Consider the following 19,316-nt stretch of genomic DNA (forward strand, 5'->3'; position numbering starts at 1 on the left):
TTGGGCTTAGTAATTGGACATACCCATTGACAGCCAAAAGGGGTGATTTACACCTGGGGTGCAAGTTCTAGGAGCATAAGGGCATGTCTCTTAATGCTCACTTAGCAAGCACATGCGCCCCATGGTAAGTTGTGCTCTTCTCAGTGTGCCGGACTGTCCTTAGGGCAGGCAGTAAGGACAGGTCCCTGTTGCATGCTCCTCCTCCTCTGAATTATGCACAAGTTATGCAGTTGTTAGATAGTGTCTGGGAGAGGGTGGGAGACACCTATGTGCCTTTTGTAAAAACAAAAAATAACAGATTTTCAATAATATATTTTACATTATCTTCCATGATCCATGCAAACCCATTTGATTCTCAGATTGATTCAGTATGAATGATTAAATATTATGTTATCACCTTTATGTATTATCGTTACAACTTCTGAAAGGAACAGTTCAGTGCAAAATAAAAAATGTTTCTAATATAATAATGTATAAAGGCTAGAGTGCCCGGATGTCTAATGTAATAGCCAGAATGCGTCTTCCTCTTTTGCAGCTCTCTAATCTCTTAATTAGTCAGCGACTTTAAAGAGCATTTAGAGGCAAAAAAATAAAATCCCATTTTTACTTTCTTTAATGAAAAATAAACCTATCTCCAATATACTTTAATTAAAAAATGTGTACCGTTTTTATAAGAAACCTGACTGTATGCAGTGAAATTCTCCCTTCATTTACTGCTGTGGATAGGAATTGTCAGATGGTCCCTAACTGCTGAGCAGGGAAACAATCATACTTATGAACAGTAGGGGGAGCCCCCACCTTACTTCCCAGCCATGCAGAACTCAAGCAGCTTTGTTTATGACGATCCCTAAGCAGCCCAGACCACACTGAGCATGTGCACAGTCTTAGTCTTGCAAAGATGTTTAACAAAGTTACAAGATGGTGACCCCCCGTAGCCAACTTTGAAAGCATAAATCATTTGTTTGATTAGGCTTGTAGTGCAGTAAGTTCATGTTTATATTTAGTATACAAAATACAGCATTTTTAGCCTTATTCTATTTTAGACTTTACATGCCCTTTAAGGAGGGCCACATGGGATATAACTGATCAGTTTGTTTGCTTTTGAACCTTAGCACGCAGCTCAGATTCAAAAGCAAATGGTTATGGCCCCCCTCAAGTCAGTGATTGGTTACTGATTGTAACCAATCAGAGAGCTGCAAAGCACAAAGTACCATTCTAGCTATTATGTTAGACATCCGGTCATTCCAGCCTTTGTACATTTTTTCATTTTGCACATTTTATTTTTACACTGAACAAAGCCTTCAAAGAGGTTGTTCCCCTTTGATGAACTTTTATTATATACGGAGTGCTGTTCTGCAATTGGTTCTGATTTCTTATTTGTGCTTTTTTAATCATTTAGCGGATTGTTCAGCAGCTTTTCCATTTTGGCATTTCAGCAGCTACCTGGTTGCTAGGGTTCAATTTAAAGCAACCAACAGTGGTTTGAAAGAGAGGAAGGAATATGAATAGCAGAGGGTCTAAATAGAAGGATAAGTAATAAAAAGTAACAATAACGATAAAATTGTCGCTTCACAGAGCAATCACTTTTGGCTGCTGTGGTCAGTGACCTCCATTTAAAAGCTGGAAAGAATCAGAAGAAATTTAAAAAATAGAAGTCATTTAAAAAATAAAAAATGAAACCCAATTGAAAAGTTACTAGGAATAGGCTGTTCTATAACATGCTAAAAGTTAACCTGAAAGTAAGCCACCACCACTAAAATACTGTTCTAAGGGTTATTTCATAGGAGCAATATATTGTTCAATTCATTAACGTGTATCGTTTTACTTAAACCACTTTGTAATGCTTGGAAAAGTCCTATACGATGGTGCTTCTTTTAAAGCTTTGCAGACTTTGCAGTAATGGACGTCCCAACCCTCAGGCGCTATCGGTTTTAGAATTTTCCTCCAGTTGAAATATTGCATGTATTTATTATCATCTTTATCAAGCGCGTGTAGATAATCAGCAAGTTCCTTAGCAGTTGGAAAGTCATCTACGTGGATGAATGACTCAGGGGGTATGTAACGCTCATAGTTATCACGGGGGGGCCCCATAACAACAGGCACAGCCCATGATGTGAGTGCATTATGCCAGAGCTTCTCAGTAATGTAGTCTTCGTGAATTGAATTTTCAAAAGTTAGATAAAATTTGTATCGGGAAAGAATTTCAATATGTTGTGTTCTAGGAAGAGGTGAATGCATTGCGCCAAACATATCAATAGCGAGGTGTTTCTTTAACTCCTCATAATATTTTATTCTTCTGGCACTTGGGTTCCAGTTACTGACTGCCCAGGCTACTAGTTTTGTCTTCACGGGCATAGAGAAGTTTTCTTTTCCATCATGCCTTTCTAACCAGCCATATGGAGTAAATATATCTGAGTCAGCACGATAAGACATGGTCAGATTAATGAGTTTCTCCATAAACCCTGTGTTGGGATTGTGGCTTGGGGACTCCAAGGTAAACCAAATCCAATATTGTTTTGGGGGTCTTGGGGCCTGTGGTAACTGATTCCTATCTGAACATACATTTCTGCTGTGTAGAACAACAGCAGCTGCCTCTGAATACAAGCTGCGATTGAGCGTAAAGAAACAGCCAGTTCCATCAAATTCCCTCGGGCACTGGTTCAGGGGAAACGTAAAATCAAAGGGCCAAGTCCACAGAAGAATAATTTTCACTGGTTCCTCTGGCTTTGAAGTAACAGTATCAGTTGGCTCAATTGCAATATTTCTGCGTTTGCCATGGAATGAAACAGAGAAGAAGAAAAAAGCTGCTACAACCTGAATGATAAAGAAAAATAGAAATTTTCTACAGGACAGTGTCTGTATTTTATTCTCCATCGGAAAAAAATTGATATTCTGACTACAGCATAGTACGCTTTATTCTTTCTACGAAGGAGTGCAGCTGTGTTACCACAGAATCAACTTCTCATGTCTGTGTTGTAGGGTCTTTGCCCAATGTCCACGTTTTTGGTACTAAAAAGGGAAGAGAGATAATAATAGATTAGCTTTGTCAATCATTTGCCAAGGTTTTTACAGATTTTCATGAATCTGTAAATTTTGATTTTAGTTGTTCTATGGTATTTGTCTTCCTCTTGTGTCTTTTCTTTATATCAATAAATTTTTATTGTTTCACAACATTTGTATATAAAACAATTTGTGATAATAAACATCTTGAAAAACAAAAATCTTGTCTAGTTTCAATATTGATTATATATCAGTTATTATACAATCAAACATAATCCTTTGCAAACAGATTATCATGACATAATATTCCAATCGACAAATATAGTTGTTAATGAAAAATATCAACATTTTAGTCTGTGTTTCCTCTTGTGTCTTTTTATCATTTCTGGCCTCTGATAATTATACCCGGGATTTCATTAACAGCACTAGTGATGGGCGAATTTGCGCCGCTTTGCTTCGCCGGAAAATTCGCAGAAAAATTCACGAAACGGCGCCGGTGTCTCGTTTTTGACGCCAGCGCCCGTTTTTGACGCCGGCGCCCGTTTTTTTTAAACCGACGCCCGTTTTTGACAAATTTTTTCGGGCGAATTTTCATGGGCGTTTCGCGAATTTATTCACTGGTGGCAAATCGGGCAAATTCGCGCCTGGCGAATAAATTCGCCCATCACAAACAGGACTACTCCAGCCATGGGACACAGTTACACAGTTAATTTTCTTGCAAAAAACAGATTCTTCACTGTATCACCCAGCATTACTGACCAAAAAGCAAAACGGACACATTAACAGTGCATAGTCTTTATTTACTCTCTTATGATTTGAAATAAGGTAATAATCGGGGCTCAGCCAATGTAATCATTTTAGCATCTTCTATATTGGCAGAGATGACTAATTAACTCGAGCTGATTTTAAGCAAGGAATAGGATAGTTCTTTTTTAAACAACTGTTTATTGGACGTGTTTATTGTTGAATCATTGTTGCATGACGATCAGCTGTCGTTTTGTGCTTGTATATCCTTCCACTACCCAAAAGTATTTTGTCTATTTTCACGCTAGCAGACTGTGGCGATCTCTAACTTCACTCTTTGATAAATATACCCAAATGTCTCTAGCATTGAGTCTGTACTTAATTTACATGCAAAGAGGTTATTTTCACTTTGCTTGGCTGGAGTTTTTATCAGACTGCTTGACTTTAAGTTTATTTCCATCACTCCTACTGAGTATCTCTTCTAAAGATGACCATAGACAAGTCGATCTCATATACTTTCCATCTGATCGGCCCACAGGCTAAAAGGAGAAGAGCATGATGGGCTAAAAAGAGTGCAAAAAGAGGACCAAACATGGTTTGACAACTTTTTCTATCCTTCCGAAGAGAAGGAAGAGAATCTGAAGAAATCGGAAGAAAACCGAAGATGTGGAAGATGGCGCCCTTGAGCTCCACTGTGCTACTCTGCATGGAGAAGTGGGATTGACAATCAGGGACACTTTTTGCACTAATGCCAGGCCCAGACAGAGAACTAAAATAGGCCCTGGCATTTCGGGTACACAGAGGCCCAATCAGCCCACACAGAGGCCCAAACAGCCCCCACCAGCCCACTAAATAGTGACTTTCTATTGCACCTTATAGCAGCCCCTCTGGCATTTGCCAGAACCCACAGGGCCTGACTAATGCACTATGCAGGGAGAAAGCAGGGAGGGGGCACTATTTGGGTGGTAGTGGATGGGGTTTTTCTGATTGGGGGGTTAGTATTAATTTAAGTGTTTGAAATGTTTTATCAGAGGATATTTACACCAAAGATATATTCTGACAGGTCACTAACCTGATGGCTGGTTGCTGTGGGTTTTTAGACCTGGTGCATATAAGTGTTTGTGTTTATTTAAGCATGAATATTATGTAACGTCACCCTGTTCAAGTATTGGTATGAAGTGTTTAGAAAGCATAAAATATTCCCAGTGCTGTTCAATAGGTGAATACATTGAACATGCAGATTTCCATCCAAATCAATACAAAAGGTAAAGATAAAGTGCTAATAAAACCAAGAAGAAGATCTCAGGGGTAATGGTGAGGAGGGGGTAAAGGAGAAGGAAAGGCTTCGTGCACTTGGGGGTGCCAAATGTTAGGCACCCCCAAGTGATTGTATTGACTTACCTGAAATCCTGGGCCGGTGCTCCTATCAGCACAAAACTGCACCAGCCCGGGGTTATACCAGTGAGCACCACAGAGCGATCCACTTCCAGCTTCCTCTTTCCTTTGCGCAGTTTCGCATGCGCAGTAGAACGAAAAGCCGAACTTTAACTAAAAAGTCAGCTATTTCGTTCAACTGTGCATGCATTTGCCCCGGGAAATTTGAACAAAGAAGAAGCCGGAAGTAGATCGCTCCGTGGTGCTCACGTCCAAGTGCACAAAGTCTTTCCTTCTTTAAAGGAGCCCCAAAAATGCATTTAAAAAAAGCATTCGCGCATAGCCCGAAAGACGTATTATTGGCAGAGACATGCAAACAATTCTTTTATGTCACTGTGACCAACTACACATCCTGAACCATATTTGCTTGTAATACAATCCTTTCTCATATACAATAGGACTGTTGCTGCCAAGTTTGATTTTAGCTGTAGGTGGTAAATGAACAGATATGTGCAAATGTAAAAAAGTAAAACTGGTCTGTTAATGCGGGGAGCACCTTAATGTCTTGGCTTTTGCTTTACAAGAATGTTAAGTATAGACAGATCTTACACGTCAAGCTGTTTTGTGTCCATTTTATACTTTGTATCTAGTCATGCAACTTCATGGGGCCTAAGCAGGAAATCGTATTTGTTTGTGTGTTTGCATAGGGACAAGTCAAGTAACATTTTGAGGTATAATGTGGTTAGTCTAAAGCTCTTTTATAGGCTTATTGAGAACAATAACTTATACAGGTATAGGATCCCTTATCCGGAAACCTGATATCCAGAAAGCTCAGAATTACGGAATGGCTGTCTCCCATAGACTCCATTTTATTCAAATAATCAAAATTTTTAAAAATTATTTCCTTTTTCTCTGTAATAATAAAACAGTAGCTTGTACTTGATCCCAACTAAGATATAATTAATCCTCATTGGAAGCAAAACCAGCCTATTGGGTTTATTTAATGTTTAAATTAATTTCTAGTAGACTTAAGGTATGAAGACCCAAATTACGGAAAGATCCATTATCCGGAAAACCCCAGGTCCCGAGCATTCTGGATAACAGGCCCCATACCTGTACTATGATGTGATGCTATCTTGTAGCCTGCAACATAATCAGGTTATTGTACATTTACGTTTATGAGTATTATAGTGCACTGTACTTTTGGATGCAATGGAATTAGAGATTAAATGCTCGTGGGCAGGTTAACCATAGACATCAATTTGATTCACATTTGGAGGCACTGTAAAAAAAACTGCCATGAGTTGTGCTAGCTTCTTTTTATCTGTCTGTCTAGGCACTAACTATAAAAGGTACTGGAAAAGTAAATCATCATTTCTGTATTTCCAACTCTCTTCAGTTCAACTGAAAAATAAATTTGTAGTACAGGTATAGGACCTGTTATCCGGAAACCTGTTATCCAGAAAGCTCCAAATTACAGAAAGGTCGTCTCCCATAGACTCCATGTTAATCAAATAATTAGGAGCAGATTTACATAGGGTTAAATATCGAGGGTTAATTATCGAAGTCGAAGGATTTAGCGCTATTAATACGATCGAACGATCGAAGGAATAATCGTTCGATCAAACGATTAAATCCTTCGAAACGAACGATTTGAAGGATTTTAATCCATCGATCGAAGGATTTTGCTTCGATCAGAAAATTGTTAGGAAGCCTATGGGGACCTAACATTGGCCTCGGTAGGTTTTAGGTGGCGAACTAGGGGGTATTTTTTTAATGAGACAGTACTTCGACTATCGAATAGTCGAATAGTCGAACGATTTTTAGTTCGAATCGTTCGATTCGAAGTCGAGGTCGTAGTCGAAGGTCGAAGTAACCTATTCGATGGTCGAAGTAGCCATATTCGACCATTCGAAATTCAAAGTATTTTTTCTTCTATTCCTTCACTCGAGCTAAGTAAATGGGCCCCTAAATGTTTTCAAATGATTTCCTTTTTCTCTGTAGTAATGAAACTGTACCTTGTACTATATCCCAACTAAGATATAATTAATCCTTATTGGATGCATAGAATTGGTGGACTTTGAAAAATCAAAGTTTTTTTTTTGGAAAAAACTTAGATTTGAATTAGATCGAATGCACTATTACTTCGAATACGGACTATTCATCCGAAAATAAAACGTGTTTTTTTTTTTAAATTTCGGTTGGTCTTTTTTAATGAGCATTTCAAAGTTTTTTAAATTCGAAATTTTGACCCTTCATAAATCTGCCCCTTAAATGATTTCTAGTAGACAAAGTTTGAAAAAAAACCTTATTTGCAGAACTGCAGGTCCGGAGCATTCTGGATAACAGGTCCCATATCTGTACCTTGTACTTGATCCCATACCAATAAGGTATACAGAGGTAAAAGGAAATCCGCTTGTAAAATTTAATTTTTCAAAAGTTTATTCAAATGACTGTAATTTGGAATTTTTTGAAATAGGGATTTCTGGATAAGGGATCTTTCTGTAATTTGGATCTCGATACCTTAAGTCTACTAGAAAATAATTTAAACATTAATTAAACACAATATTATGTGGCAGCCCACGAAAATATTTCTACCCAGCAGGTAGAAATGTTCCTACCCTATTATATTTAAAGTACATGTACCACAATAACACATGGATTTAGGCCAGTATTTTATACCATTTTGCACTGGGCAAAGTCCATTGAAAAATATTAATCCACTGAATCCAATACAAATGATTCCTAAACCAAATCCAAACCGCAATTTGCAGAAGAAAACTGTCCAAAAAAAGGATCATCTTCTAGCCTAAAGTCACGTGATCATTAAAAATGTCATGTGATAAGATAAGGTTTAGTTCACCTGTTTCTCAAATGGAATTCAGGATTTGCAAATCAACAGGTCAATATGATTAATAAAAATAGGTGTAAAGAGTTATGATGGTAAATGGAGAATTTTAGCTTTTTAAAGCCAGTTTATATTTTTGGTTTTAATTATTTATGAGCTTTATAAATATGCCTTAATTAAAAAAATACCACAATAAGCTTGTGAATTGTCTTTTCATTCAAAAGCAGTATGTATGTCTCATTGCTCTCCAGCAGTTTATATGTTTCAAGTCTCTCAGCAGTAAGAATCAGTGATGTGTGGGCCGGGCCAGGACCAGCAGGTTGGGCGGGTTCGGGCCGGCTCCTGCACAAAATCTTTGGGTCATGGGCGGGTCCGGGTTTAGCTCTTCTTCTGCTCTTCCCACCCACGACCTAGTACTTCTGGCTTCTAGCCCCTAAATTTATAGCCTTGTGCCTGCCCCCGCCTTGCCCATTTTGTGATGTCACTGTGGGCGTGGGTCTTTATTTTACATAGCATAGCATGGCGTAAGCTTTTGCGTAAGCTTTTGCAGTGTATCTTGTATTTTGTTGAAGTCTGTTACACATTTTTATAAGTGATTAAATTTTTTTTCAACATCAAATCAAAGATTCAACCTTTAATGAATACTCTTCTACTGAAAAAACTTTACCTTTTGATTAAGGTATTGGTTATAGGCACAGTGATTTCAGAAGTACAAAGCCAAATATTTAGGGCGTTATTTATTAAAAAAAAAATCTTGAAAAATACGAGGTTTTTTTCACTAGAAAACTAAATTTTTTGGAGGAAGAAGCTCAATTTTTTGAGATTTATTATACCCTGATGCTGCAAAAAGCCTGTATCCGAAAATCCATCATCTCAGACCTGTCAAGGTCCTGTATAAGTCAATGGGAGATGCACCTATCTCAATTTGAAGGTTTTGTGGTCTGTGCTGGGTTTAGCCCTGAAAATCTGACTTTTTCGGGTTTTTTGGGCAAAAACTCGAAAAATTCAAGCAATACAGGAAAAATGCCCGAAAAAATTTGAGCGATTCAGGAAAAAGCCTGAAAATTTTGAGCAATTCAGGTTTTCACTCGATTTAATCGAGTTTTTCCTCGATCCAATTAAATAAAGTTTTTTATTAATAAATTAGCTAAAATCAGTATCGGAGTTTGGCAGTTTTTTTTTAATAAATTATGAGATAAATTTGGATTTTAGAAAATAACCCTCTTAATGTCAGTATTCATTTCACATGCCTCTCCAGCAGTATGGATATCTCTCCAGTAGTATGGATGCCTCTCCAGCAGTATGGATGTCTCTCCAGTAGTATGGATATCTCTTCAGTAGTATGGATATCTCTCCAGTAGTATGGATGTCTCTTAAGGAGTAGGTATGACTCATGTCCATGCCCAGACTTTAAATCTTTATATTCTTGCATATGCCAGAGGGGCTGCTATAAGATGCCATAGTCACTTTTTTGGGCTGGTGGGGGCTGTTAGGGTCTCTGTATACTTGAAATGTCAGGGACCTTATCATGCCCCTTAAAGGACCCGTAACATAAAAAATTTTAAGAAAAAAATTCCTTAGTATACTACGGAAAAAAACACCAACACTTTATAACAAAGTCTTTATTTAGAAATAACTTACTGAAACTTTGCTTGCGTTCCTCTTGAGAAAAAGTGACAGGGTGACGATCCATCATGCAGCATTCGATTTCTCCTCCTTGGCTATAAGGAAGGCAGGGAGGAGAAATTGAGCGGCGCACGATGGATCACGCGATCGACTTTTCTGAAGAGGAGCGCAAACGGAGTTTCGGTAAGTTATTTCTGTTACTGGTCCTGTAACAGTAGATATATCCTTTCAGTCTTATGTGTGTGCTTTGTCCAGTTAAATTAAGTTAGGAGGTAGAAGTTAAGGTTCAAGAATGGTTAGAGAGTGGGAAACAGTCTATGGGGTGCCTTTTGTCCCAAATACGTTCTGTATACAAAACTATCCCTAATACACAGAATGAATGTCTCTCATGGTATAAAGTATTTGTGACCATATACATGTAAAAAATATACAAAAGACATTTCTATTTAAAGGTCCCCATAGACGCAAAGATCTTTCGTTGGTGAACGACTGATTTCAGGGCAATCCGACCAATCCGTAAAATTATCGTGCGGTTATAGGGAATCGAACTATCATACATCTTACGATTTTTCGTCCAACATCTGTCAGAAAATTGATCGGCCAGGTTAAAAAAAATTGATCGTTCCCAGTGCAATCTATCCATGTCTGCAGGGCTAAGCAGACAGCTCCCCTCAGTTTTCCTGGCAATATCGCTTGAAATTATCTTTTTAGTTGATAGAAAAATCGTACATTTAAACGATCGTTTCGAGATAATCGTGGTCTCAAGATAACGAAAAGATCTTTTAAAAATCTTTACATCTATGGCCAGCTTAAGAATGAGAGCAACATTTGGATTGTGCACAAAAGTTGCTGCAGCGAAATTTTGGCCACGCCAATTTTTGTGAATAGCTGTGAATCTAACTTTTCCCAAGGGACCTGTTTTCTTACTTATTTGCTTATCTCAAAATTGTTAGAAAAGTATCTTATCTGCACCTGTGACTGTTCTGGACTCTCTGCCAAAAGCCAATTAAGTTAGAAACATTGTTTCTTTTTCTGGCTGTTCAGTGCAGAGAAAATAGGGACTTTCCGGTAAAAAAGAGGGACTGCGGGTTGAGCTGTCAAAAGAGGGACTGTCCCTCTGAAAACAGGACAGTTGGGAGGTATGGAAGGTTACTTACAGAGTAAATTATGTAAAAAAAAACTTGGACAGAATATATCATATTGTAACGAACTAGTGCATGCCAAGCTAGATTTGAATGACAAAATAGATATTTGTGACAGAAAGCAGGAATTTATAGTACATAATTCATTCTTCTAGCAAAATGAAAGCTGAGTTTCATAAAACAGATAAAATATCCGTTCCGTGAAGCAATACTGTCAGTCACATTACTCTGTGCAAACAAAAGGTGTCCTTTAGGCAGGGGCAACTTTAGGGGATCATAATTTATTTATATATCAGCAGCAAGCTGCACAATGCATTACATTTATTTATAACTAACAGGGGTCTAATGATGCTGTCCCTTTTACCTGTCTAGTGCTTACCCCTTTCATATCACAGTGGGATGTGGTTGGGGAACAACACTAGTGCAGAGAGCACAGCTGTGCACATATCACATCAGAAATGTGTGTGACACGGTTTACATACAGTAACTTCCATTTCATCACTTTGGCAAGTTTGTCAAAAGCAGTGAGACAGTTTGTGAGTGAGAAGAGCCTACCCATGGATGAATTTTCCCATATAGATGAATCTGGTATATGTGGCTCAGTAAGGCAACTGAGTGACCCACTGGCGGATGGAGTACAGCAGCACAGTCTTGTTGCAAAATTCGGAACTCACACTAAGGTAAATACAATTTTTCTATTATTGTATGATATGCACCTAAAGTGCCACTGGGCAAGGAGCGGAGCAGTTCAGATTAGCCAGTATTGATTATACAACGTTCCTAATCACCAAGGCTACACATTGTACCAAGGCTATACATTGTACTACATTTAGACTTTAGGTGTCATTTACGACCGCAAAAGCCATGTTTTGTTTAACCGCAATTCATCACCTCATAATGTAGGTGCAATTGCAGTTGCCAGGGTGATATGTGCCTAGGGTTGCCACCTGTCCAGTTTTGACCCAGACAAGTCAAGATTTTTGAAGGGCTGTCTGTGTCGAAACTGCCTGCCCAGTTTGCCAAATAAGGAAAACCCTATGATTGAGGCAGCGACCAGGCAATTGCGTGACATCACAGCTCCAACCCCATTATGGTGTGACCCTCCTCCCTTGCATCATGGACCACCCCCTGCCTGGAGTTAGACAAGTCAGAAGGTGGCAACCCTGACACTAGGGATGCACCGAATCCACTATTTTGGATTCGGCCGAACCCCCGAATCCTTCGCGAAAGATTCGGCGGAATACCTAACCGAATCCTAATTTGCATATGCTAATTAGGGGTAGGAAAGGGGAAAACATTTTTACTTCCTTGTTTTGTGACAAAAAGTCACGCAATTTCCGTCCCCACCCCTAATTTGCATATGCAAATCAGGATTCGGATTCGGTTTGGCTGGGCAGGAGGATTTGGCCGAATCCGAATCCTGCTGAAAAAGGCGAATCCTGGCCGAATCCCGAACCGAATCCTGGATTCGGTGCATCCCTACCTGACACAACTGCATTCAATGTGCTACAATTTGCACAATTACATTTCTGCTTTGACACAAATCAGACCCAATTGCTCTTTTCTAATTCTGAGTGTCGTCGGCTCGGCTGGCTGGGGAACCTTGCAGCAGGGGACCCAGAAGGGGGCCCTACGACAGCAGCTTTGGTGGGCCCCGGGCCCCCCAGTCTGACCCTGTGTACACATGATCAGTTCCACATCAGTGGCTAAACCTATTATGTAATAGTTGAACTACGGCAAACTATGAAACTACTCATAAGACCCATGCATCATACTATACTGAATATGTGTTCACATGATTAGTCCCATGTCTCAGGCTAAAACTATTATATAGTTCTTTTATTAATTCAAAAGAAAGAAATAAAAATAAAACCCTGTACGTCTTTATATTCCAAAATCACTTAAAACAGTTTATACTACAGACAATAATTACTTAGGAACTTATAACGTGCTTGTGCTTTTCTATATAAAAATCACCAAAGTGCTTGTGTGCTTAATGATATTATGAAATCAAATTCATAAAATTACAGTTCATTAAAGGTTCTAATACATCAAATATAATTTCTTTGGCTGTGATACTTTTTTAAAAAAAAAAACACCCAATGAATTTGATTAATCAAATCAGTTTCTTTATTAATTCTCTGTATAATTTAATCATTTCTCATATGACTTATTATAATAACAGGTCATCAAGTTAAAAACATAACGTTCTAATTATACAGAGAATTAATTAAGAAACTGATGTGATTAATCGAATTCATGATGATGTTTCCCTGCTCAGCAGTTAGGGACCATCTGACAATTCCTATCCACAGCAGTAAATGAAGGTAGAATTTCATTGCATACAGTCAGGTTTCTTATAAGAACGGTACACATTTTTAATTGAAGTATATTGGAGATAGATTTTTTTTTTCATTAAAGAAAGTAAAAACGGGATTTTATTTTTTTGCCTTTACATGCCCTTTAATAGAAATACGTCTTTTGTATATTTTTTTGTATCTTTTTATATGGTCACAAATACTTATATACCATAAGAGACATTCATTCTCTATGCTAGGGATAACTTTGTATACAGCATGTATTTGGGACAAACTGCACCCCATCTGGCCTTGTGTGCCAAATGCTTGTTTCCTTGAATTACAGCATTACATAGGGTTATTTTTCTTGAAACTAAAAAAAGTCTTCTTCTTTTTCCCTACCCACCCCAATTTACATATGTAAATCAGGATTCGGATTTGGTTCAGCCAGGCACAAGGATTCCACCGAATCTAAATCCTGCTAAAAAAGGCCGAATCCTGGATTTGGTGCATCCCTACTTGAAACTGTAAAGCTAATTTATTCTATTGCTTTATTCATAAGGGCACTGAACAAGTGAGAACATACCAGGACCTCACTATTATCATATCATACATCAGCCATGTAATAAAAGGTATATATTCAGACTTATCCCTTTATCATACCCCTCAATTGTGCAGATTTAGCCGAGATAGACCTGAGTCGAGGATCTCAGCATGGGCAGAGCTTTTTATAAAAGTGGGGAGAATTTAGGGCAGATTATGGGCATGTCTGAGCATAACCGTAAATGACCAGGGTGGATCTTGTGCTCTAAAATATGTTGAGTTTTTGTATTCATGAAAGGTATATACTACATTATATTCCACAAGCAACTAAAGATGTCGTTTTTTAAAGCTTTGTTAGTGAGGTAAATGTAAGTGATGGTTCAACAATTACTAGAAGATTAGAGAAAATAACTATCACATATATATACAATTTGTATTCCAAATAATCTGTCTTCTCTGAGGGTGGAGGCACAAGCAATATTCTTATAAACTTCCATTGCGCATGCGTGTTAGAAGCTGTGACGCACACAGATTAATCTAGTATGCATACACACACATAGAGCATTCTGATTAAAATAAATATGCAGAGAGAAGAATCATCAATAATCCACCCACCCTGCTTCACATTTGCACAAAAAAATAGTTCCAGAATTTATGCACACACCTTAGAAAAAGGAGGCAACACTATTTCCAAGAATTGAATAGCTCCTTAATTGCATAAACACTGATTTGCAAAACATTTTACATATAAATTTACTTAGAAAATGACCTAGAAACTATAGTTATCTAGTATGGGAGCCTGAAAGAAACTGTCCATCAAGATCAAACCTTCCAAAACCCACTACAAGAAGGGGCAACAGCCGCAACACTCAGAGGCGATCCATGGGCTGCTGCCACCTGAGGCCGATCCACGCTTAAAAGTTTAGCGCCGGAGCGGGTCAAAGGGGGCTGCATCGCTAGCACAGAAGCACGTACTGCGCTTTCTGCACTAGCAGAGCCGAATTTCTGGTTTAAAAAACGGAAATTCAGCTCTTAAAGTTACAGGAGGCGGCTTTTTGCAGTAGGAAATGTGCCTAAGGGTAAGGCCAGACGAGGAGATTCGGGGAGATTTTGTCGCCTGGCGACTTATCGCCACGTCACTGAGGCAACTTTGGGCGACTATTGAAAATGCATCGCCGCGTGTGCATTAGCGCAGGCGATTTTGCGCTGTAGCCTATGGCGAAAAAACGCTGAGGCAGTTCGGGGAGATAGTCATGCAAAAGACGTGGCGATAAGTCGCCAGGCGACAAAATCTCCCCGAATCTCCTCGTCTGGCCTTACCTTAAATGTGCATTTGCCTGTTCCTCTGATCTACTAATGGCATTAAGGAGTATGTAAATGCAAGAATTGTAACCGATTGTAACAGTAACTACGCAGATACAGTAATACTACCTATGGATATTAAAGATCATGATTTAGTAATATGAATTTAGTACCACTGTGTGCACTAGAAATCTATGCACGCCCCTCCCCCCTACAGAAAAAGGCTAGATTACCAAAGTAAATTAATTATATCATATTAAAGAACTTTCTAATACTCCTGAACAAACTACTAAATTTACAGTAAACAGATGATTATGAGAACCTGATTATCTATAAGGCTTATTTATCCCCAGACCATTTACCCCCCAATTTTTTTCCCTTCCTCCCCCCCTACTTACCCCACACCCTTTTCCTATATGCTTTCCTGAAACCTCCCTACTCACTTATTCCCCCAAAATAGACATGTCTCTTTGTAACTTCAAGGTTAAATATTTGACTACAATTTTTGCCATTTGCCTGAATAATTCTGTTACAATACTGTGTTATGCAGAGTCGGACTGGGGGGCCCGGGGCCCACCGGGACTGCTGGTACAGGGCCCCCCTCCGGCCCCCTGGTCCCCTAGCCCCCTACTATGACGCGCCGAGCTCGGCGCGACTGTGTGAATGCGCCGATCAGTGCGCATGCATGAACGGCGCCATTTTTCCCAAAATTTAAATATCAGGAGAGGGAATCTGGTCCGTGGCGGCCCACGAGGGTCGGGCCAGTCCGACACTGATGTTATACATAATCAAATCATGTATGTCTATCTGTATTTGGGTTATGCATAATCATATCATATATGTCTATCTGTATTATGCAAAAAATCCAACGAAAATAAACTTTTTTGTTTAATTTTGAATTTAGTACAGTACAAAGTTTGCCCTTGAAATTTAAATTTCTTAGGCTTGCTATAGAGTGCTTGCCTCACTACAGAGATGTTTTTTTTTTTCCAAGTGCTGAGACTTCTGGTGTCCCAGAAACAGGGAAATAAATGTCTAGATATGCTATGTTGTTTGTGGGACAATTATTTTGCAAATAAAACAACACTTTTGGAAGCAAAAATGCCATTTTGGGGTTATAGGCATAGATATTAAAGGTTTATAGTGACTTAGTATCCCTAAAAAGAGACCAATTTCCACATATAAGTATATAGTTATAGCTCTCCCATGCAAAGCCACGTATTGGTAAACTCCCCCAACACAAATTCACTCTTCTCACAGACTTTTGGGGGCCTATGTTACAAGTAAATGTGAACCCTTTTATTTACCGCAGCTTTACCAAGTTAAGGCTATTATTTGGTTCTTTGCTTCTTTTTTATTACCCCTCCCTTACCCATCAAATAATTGCCATTTTTGGCATGCTTTTCATTTTAAAATGTAAAATTATTGTCATAAAATAAGTGCACTCACCTGATGACAGTGTGACTTCTGAATGAACTTGTCACTGGTCTGGCTGCACCTCTTGTTGTTAGTGATATCCCAAATATATTTCTTGATCTTGATTTTAAAAGAGTGTATCTAGCCTTTTCTTGGTATTTACTTTACCATAAAACTAGATGTAATACAGTTTACTTCAATGCCTTCCCAAATAATTTAGCAGGTGCTATAAATGTGTCTCAATAACCAGCTTGGGATCAGTCTGCTATCATTGGCTGCAATTTTTCATCTAACTCACCTATAGCCACTCCCTAGTGTTAACCTGACAAACTTACTGCATCTTTTCTCTTACAGTGTACTTGTGCGTTTTTAAGTTCCTGCACTCTGTTTACTCAAAAATAATATATATAAAATTGAAGGCTTTGTCTTTCATTTTCACAGCACAACATATTTTGGATTTATGCTGTAATGTACCAAAATAAAAGACACACATTGATCACAGAAAGACTGCTGAGGGTTCAGATTTATACTGTATATGCCATTTTTGTGACTGTCAGAATAGATAGAGTGTAGGCAATTTGTACTAATATATATATTTATACTAAATGCACAAGTACACAAGAAAAGAAAAAATATATATAATAACAAACAAGCAGCCCTCTAAGGGAGACCACAGGTAGCTGCACTTACATGGAAAAGCTCTTCCAGGGTGCCAAAATGTGCAACATATTGAGTTCAGATAAAGTGTAGGACTGGGCTGGTTAAACACTCCTATTGAAGTGTGGGCCCGCTCCTAGTCCACTCCCCATGCCAGGCAAGTGGTCCATTTTGCAGGGGCTTTGGCGTCATTGGGTGAAGAGCTTGCGTCTGGGGTGTTGAAAAACTCACATCAAACAGCAGCAGCCCATGAGTTACTAGGAACAGCTCTTTGCCTCCCCTGGTAACTTTAAGGAGGTTATTTACTAAACCTCAAATTCATCTGGTCAGGTGTTTTGGGGGCAAAAACGTTAATTTTTCATTGAATAAAAATTCAAATTTTTGGGGATTTTTGATAAACCCGATGCTGCAAAAATCCCGAATCCGAAAATCCATCAGCTCAGACCTATCGTGGTCATGTATAAGTCAATGGGGGTTATTTACTAAAATCCAAATTTATCTCATTAATTATTTTAATAAAAAAAAGCTTGACCAATCGCCATTTTTGCCCTATTTATTAATAAAATAACTTGAATAGATATGATCCATAAAAAACTCGATAAAATTGAGAGAAAACCTGATTCGTACAATTCTTTCCAGTATTTTCTCCCGAATCGCTCAATTTTTTCAGGTTTTTGCCTGAAAACCTAAATTTATCAGATTATCGGTCTAAATCCAATACAGACCATGATATCTTTGGGGGGTTATGTACTGTGACAGGGTGTTTGGGAAACATCACTGTCTTGGAGGAAAGTGAATGTTTTCCATTGAAGTTGTTGAACTGTTTTCTGTTGACTTTTGTTTTGAATGTCCAGTGCTTAATAAACCATTGTTTTGTTCGAAGCCTTGGTGTCCCTGTCTCTAAGCTCCAAATCCTACTCTTATCTGCCTACCAAACACTAATACTCCCATAAAAGTGCATGTGCAAGCGAGTGGCATGTCACAATTGGTGCTTGGATGCAGACAGAGCTTTAAAGAGACACACACCTGTTTAAAAGCCTGGTAAGCATTACCATTAAAGGAGAACTAAACCCTAAAAATGAATATGGCTAAAGATGCCATATTTTATATAATGACCTTATTCGATATAGCAGGTATGATTCAGTTTCCAAAACTCTTCACTTTATAGCTGTATGATTCAGTAGGTGTCTGTGTTACACCTCAAGTGCATAACCCAAGAATAGTAGTTGAATCGAAACAGCTTCAGGCAGTAATTTTAAACTGCAATGTGTTTATTTAGCAGTGTAGGCACACTACATTTTTCGGGCATAACCCTTTATCAAGTGTAATAAAAGCAAGGCATTGTGGGAATTAAATACCTTCTTGGGAACAAGACACCCCCCACCACACTTAAAGTGACAGTGTGGAATTGTATATATATAATGATGACACAAACTTAATCCAAGATATATACGAAATATAAAAATTCAGAAAAAATTCAGAAAATTCAGTGTGAGTTTTGAATATTCCATAGTACATAGTGTCCAAGTCCAAATATCCAAAAGCATCAAGGAGACTGCCTCTTTCAGCCTGTCCTGGTTTAATAAAACCAAAAAATAATCCAAACCATGACAATTGGTACTGCTATATCGTAGCCTACCCAGGGATGTGCAAAGCATGTAGTTAGTTATTAATTCATTTATAACCTTAACTCCTGTAACTTAAATTATTTATTCATGAATTATTTTTTACCTTCTCGCGGCAGGAGTTCCGTATTTTATATTTTTATATTTTTAATAACAATAGGTCATTGCATGTCTTTCATAAGAAGCATTTGAGGCTGTTATAATCATTCATGCCTTTTGGTTTACTCCACTCTAACTTGTTTATCCAGTATGCTTCTTTCTGGAGTAGTAATTTATCCCAGTCGCCGCCTCTCGTTTGTCTTTTTACCACCTCTAACACCTTCCACTTTAGTTGACTCACGTTATGTTTTTCTTCGAAGAAGTGTCTTGCCACAGTGGTATCAGTGTAGGTATCAGGTTTGAAGTTTCTAATTTAACTTTTATGTTCTTTAACTGCCCCAATTGTTTTTCCTACATAAAGTTTACCACAGGGGCACTTTAATGAATAAACCACATATGTACTTATACATGTGGCAGTGGCTCTCAGTATAATTTCTGTTCCTCTAGTGGGATGGTGTATGTTAGGGCCTTTAATTATCGAGGAACAGCAATTACAGTTATAACATGGGAAGGTAACCATTTTATTTCTGTGATAAGCAGTAACGTAACTAGAGGGGGGCTGGCCCTGGCACGGGTCGTGCCACTGGGCCCCCTCCCTACGCCCAAAATCCCACCAGAGTCAGTGGCATGCGAGCTGCCAGGG

General features: G+C 38.5%; 1 protein-coding gene across 1 annotated transcript; it reads right to left on the reverse strand.

Moving 5' to 3' along the window:
- Window positions 1–1,248: 1,248 nt before the first annotated feature.
- Window positions 1,249–16,621, reverse strand: LOC108713615 (4-galactosyl-N-acetylglucosaminide 3-alpha-L-fucosyltransferase FUT6). The gene is made up of 2 exons (XM_018257158.2): window positions 16,326–16,621; window positions 1,249–3,009 (listed from the first exon to the last, which is right to left on the reverse strand). The coding sequence occupies exon 2, from the start codon at window positions 2,872–2,874 to the stop codon at window positions 1,822–1,824; it is 1,053 nt and encodes a 350-aa protein (XP_018112647.1). The 5' UTR covers window positions 2,875–3,009; window positions 16,326–16,621; the 3' UTR covers window positions 1,249–1,821.
- Window positions 16,622–19,316: the final 2,695 nt, after the last annotated feature.

The sequence above is a fragment of the Xenopus laevis genome, chromosome 4L (assembly GCF_017654675.1).
Source record: "Xenopus laevis strain J_2021 chromosome 4L, Xenopus_laevis_v10.1, whole genome shotgun sequence".
NCBI classification, from domain to species: Eukaryota; Metazoa; Chordata; class Amphibia; order Anura; family Pipidae; genus Xenopus; species Xenopus laevis.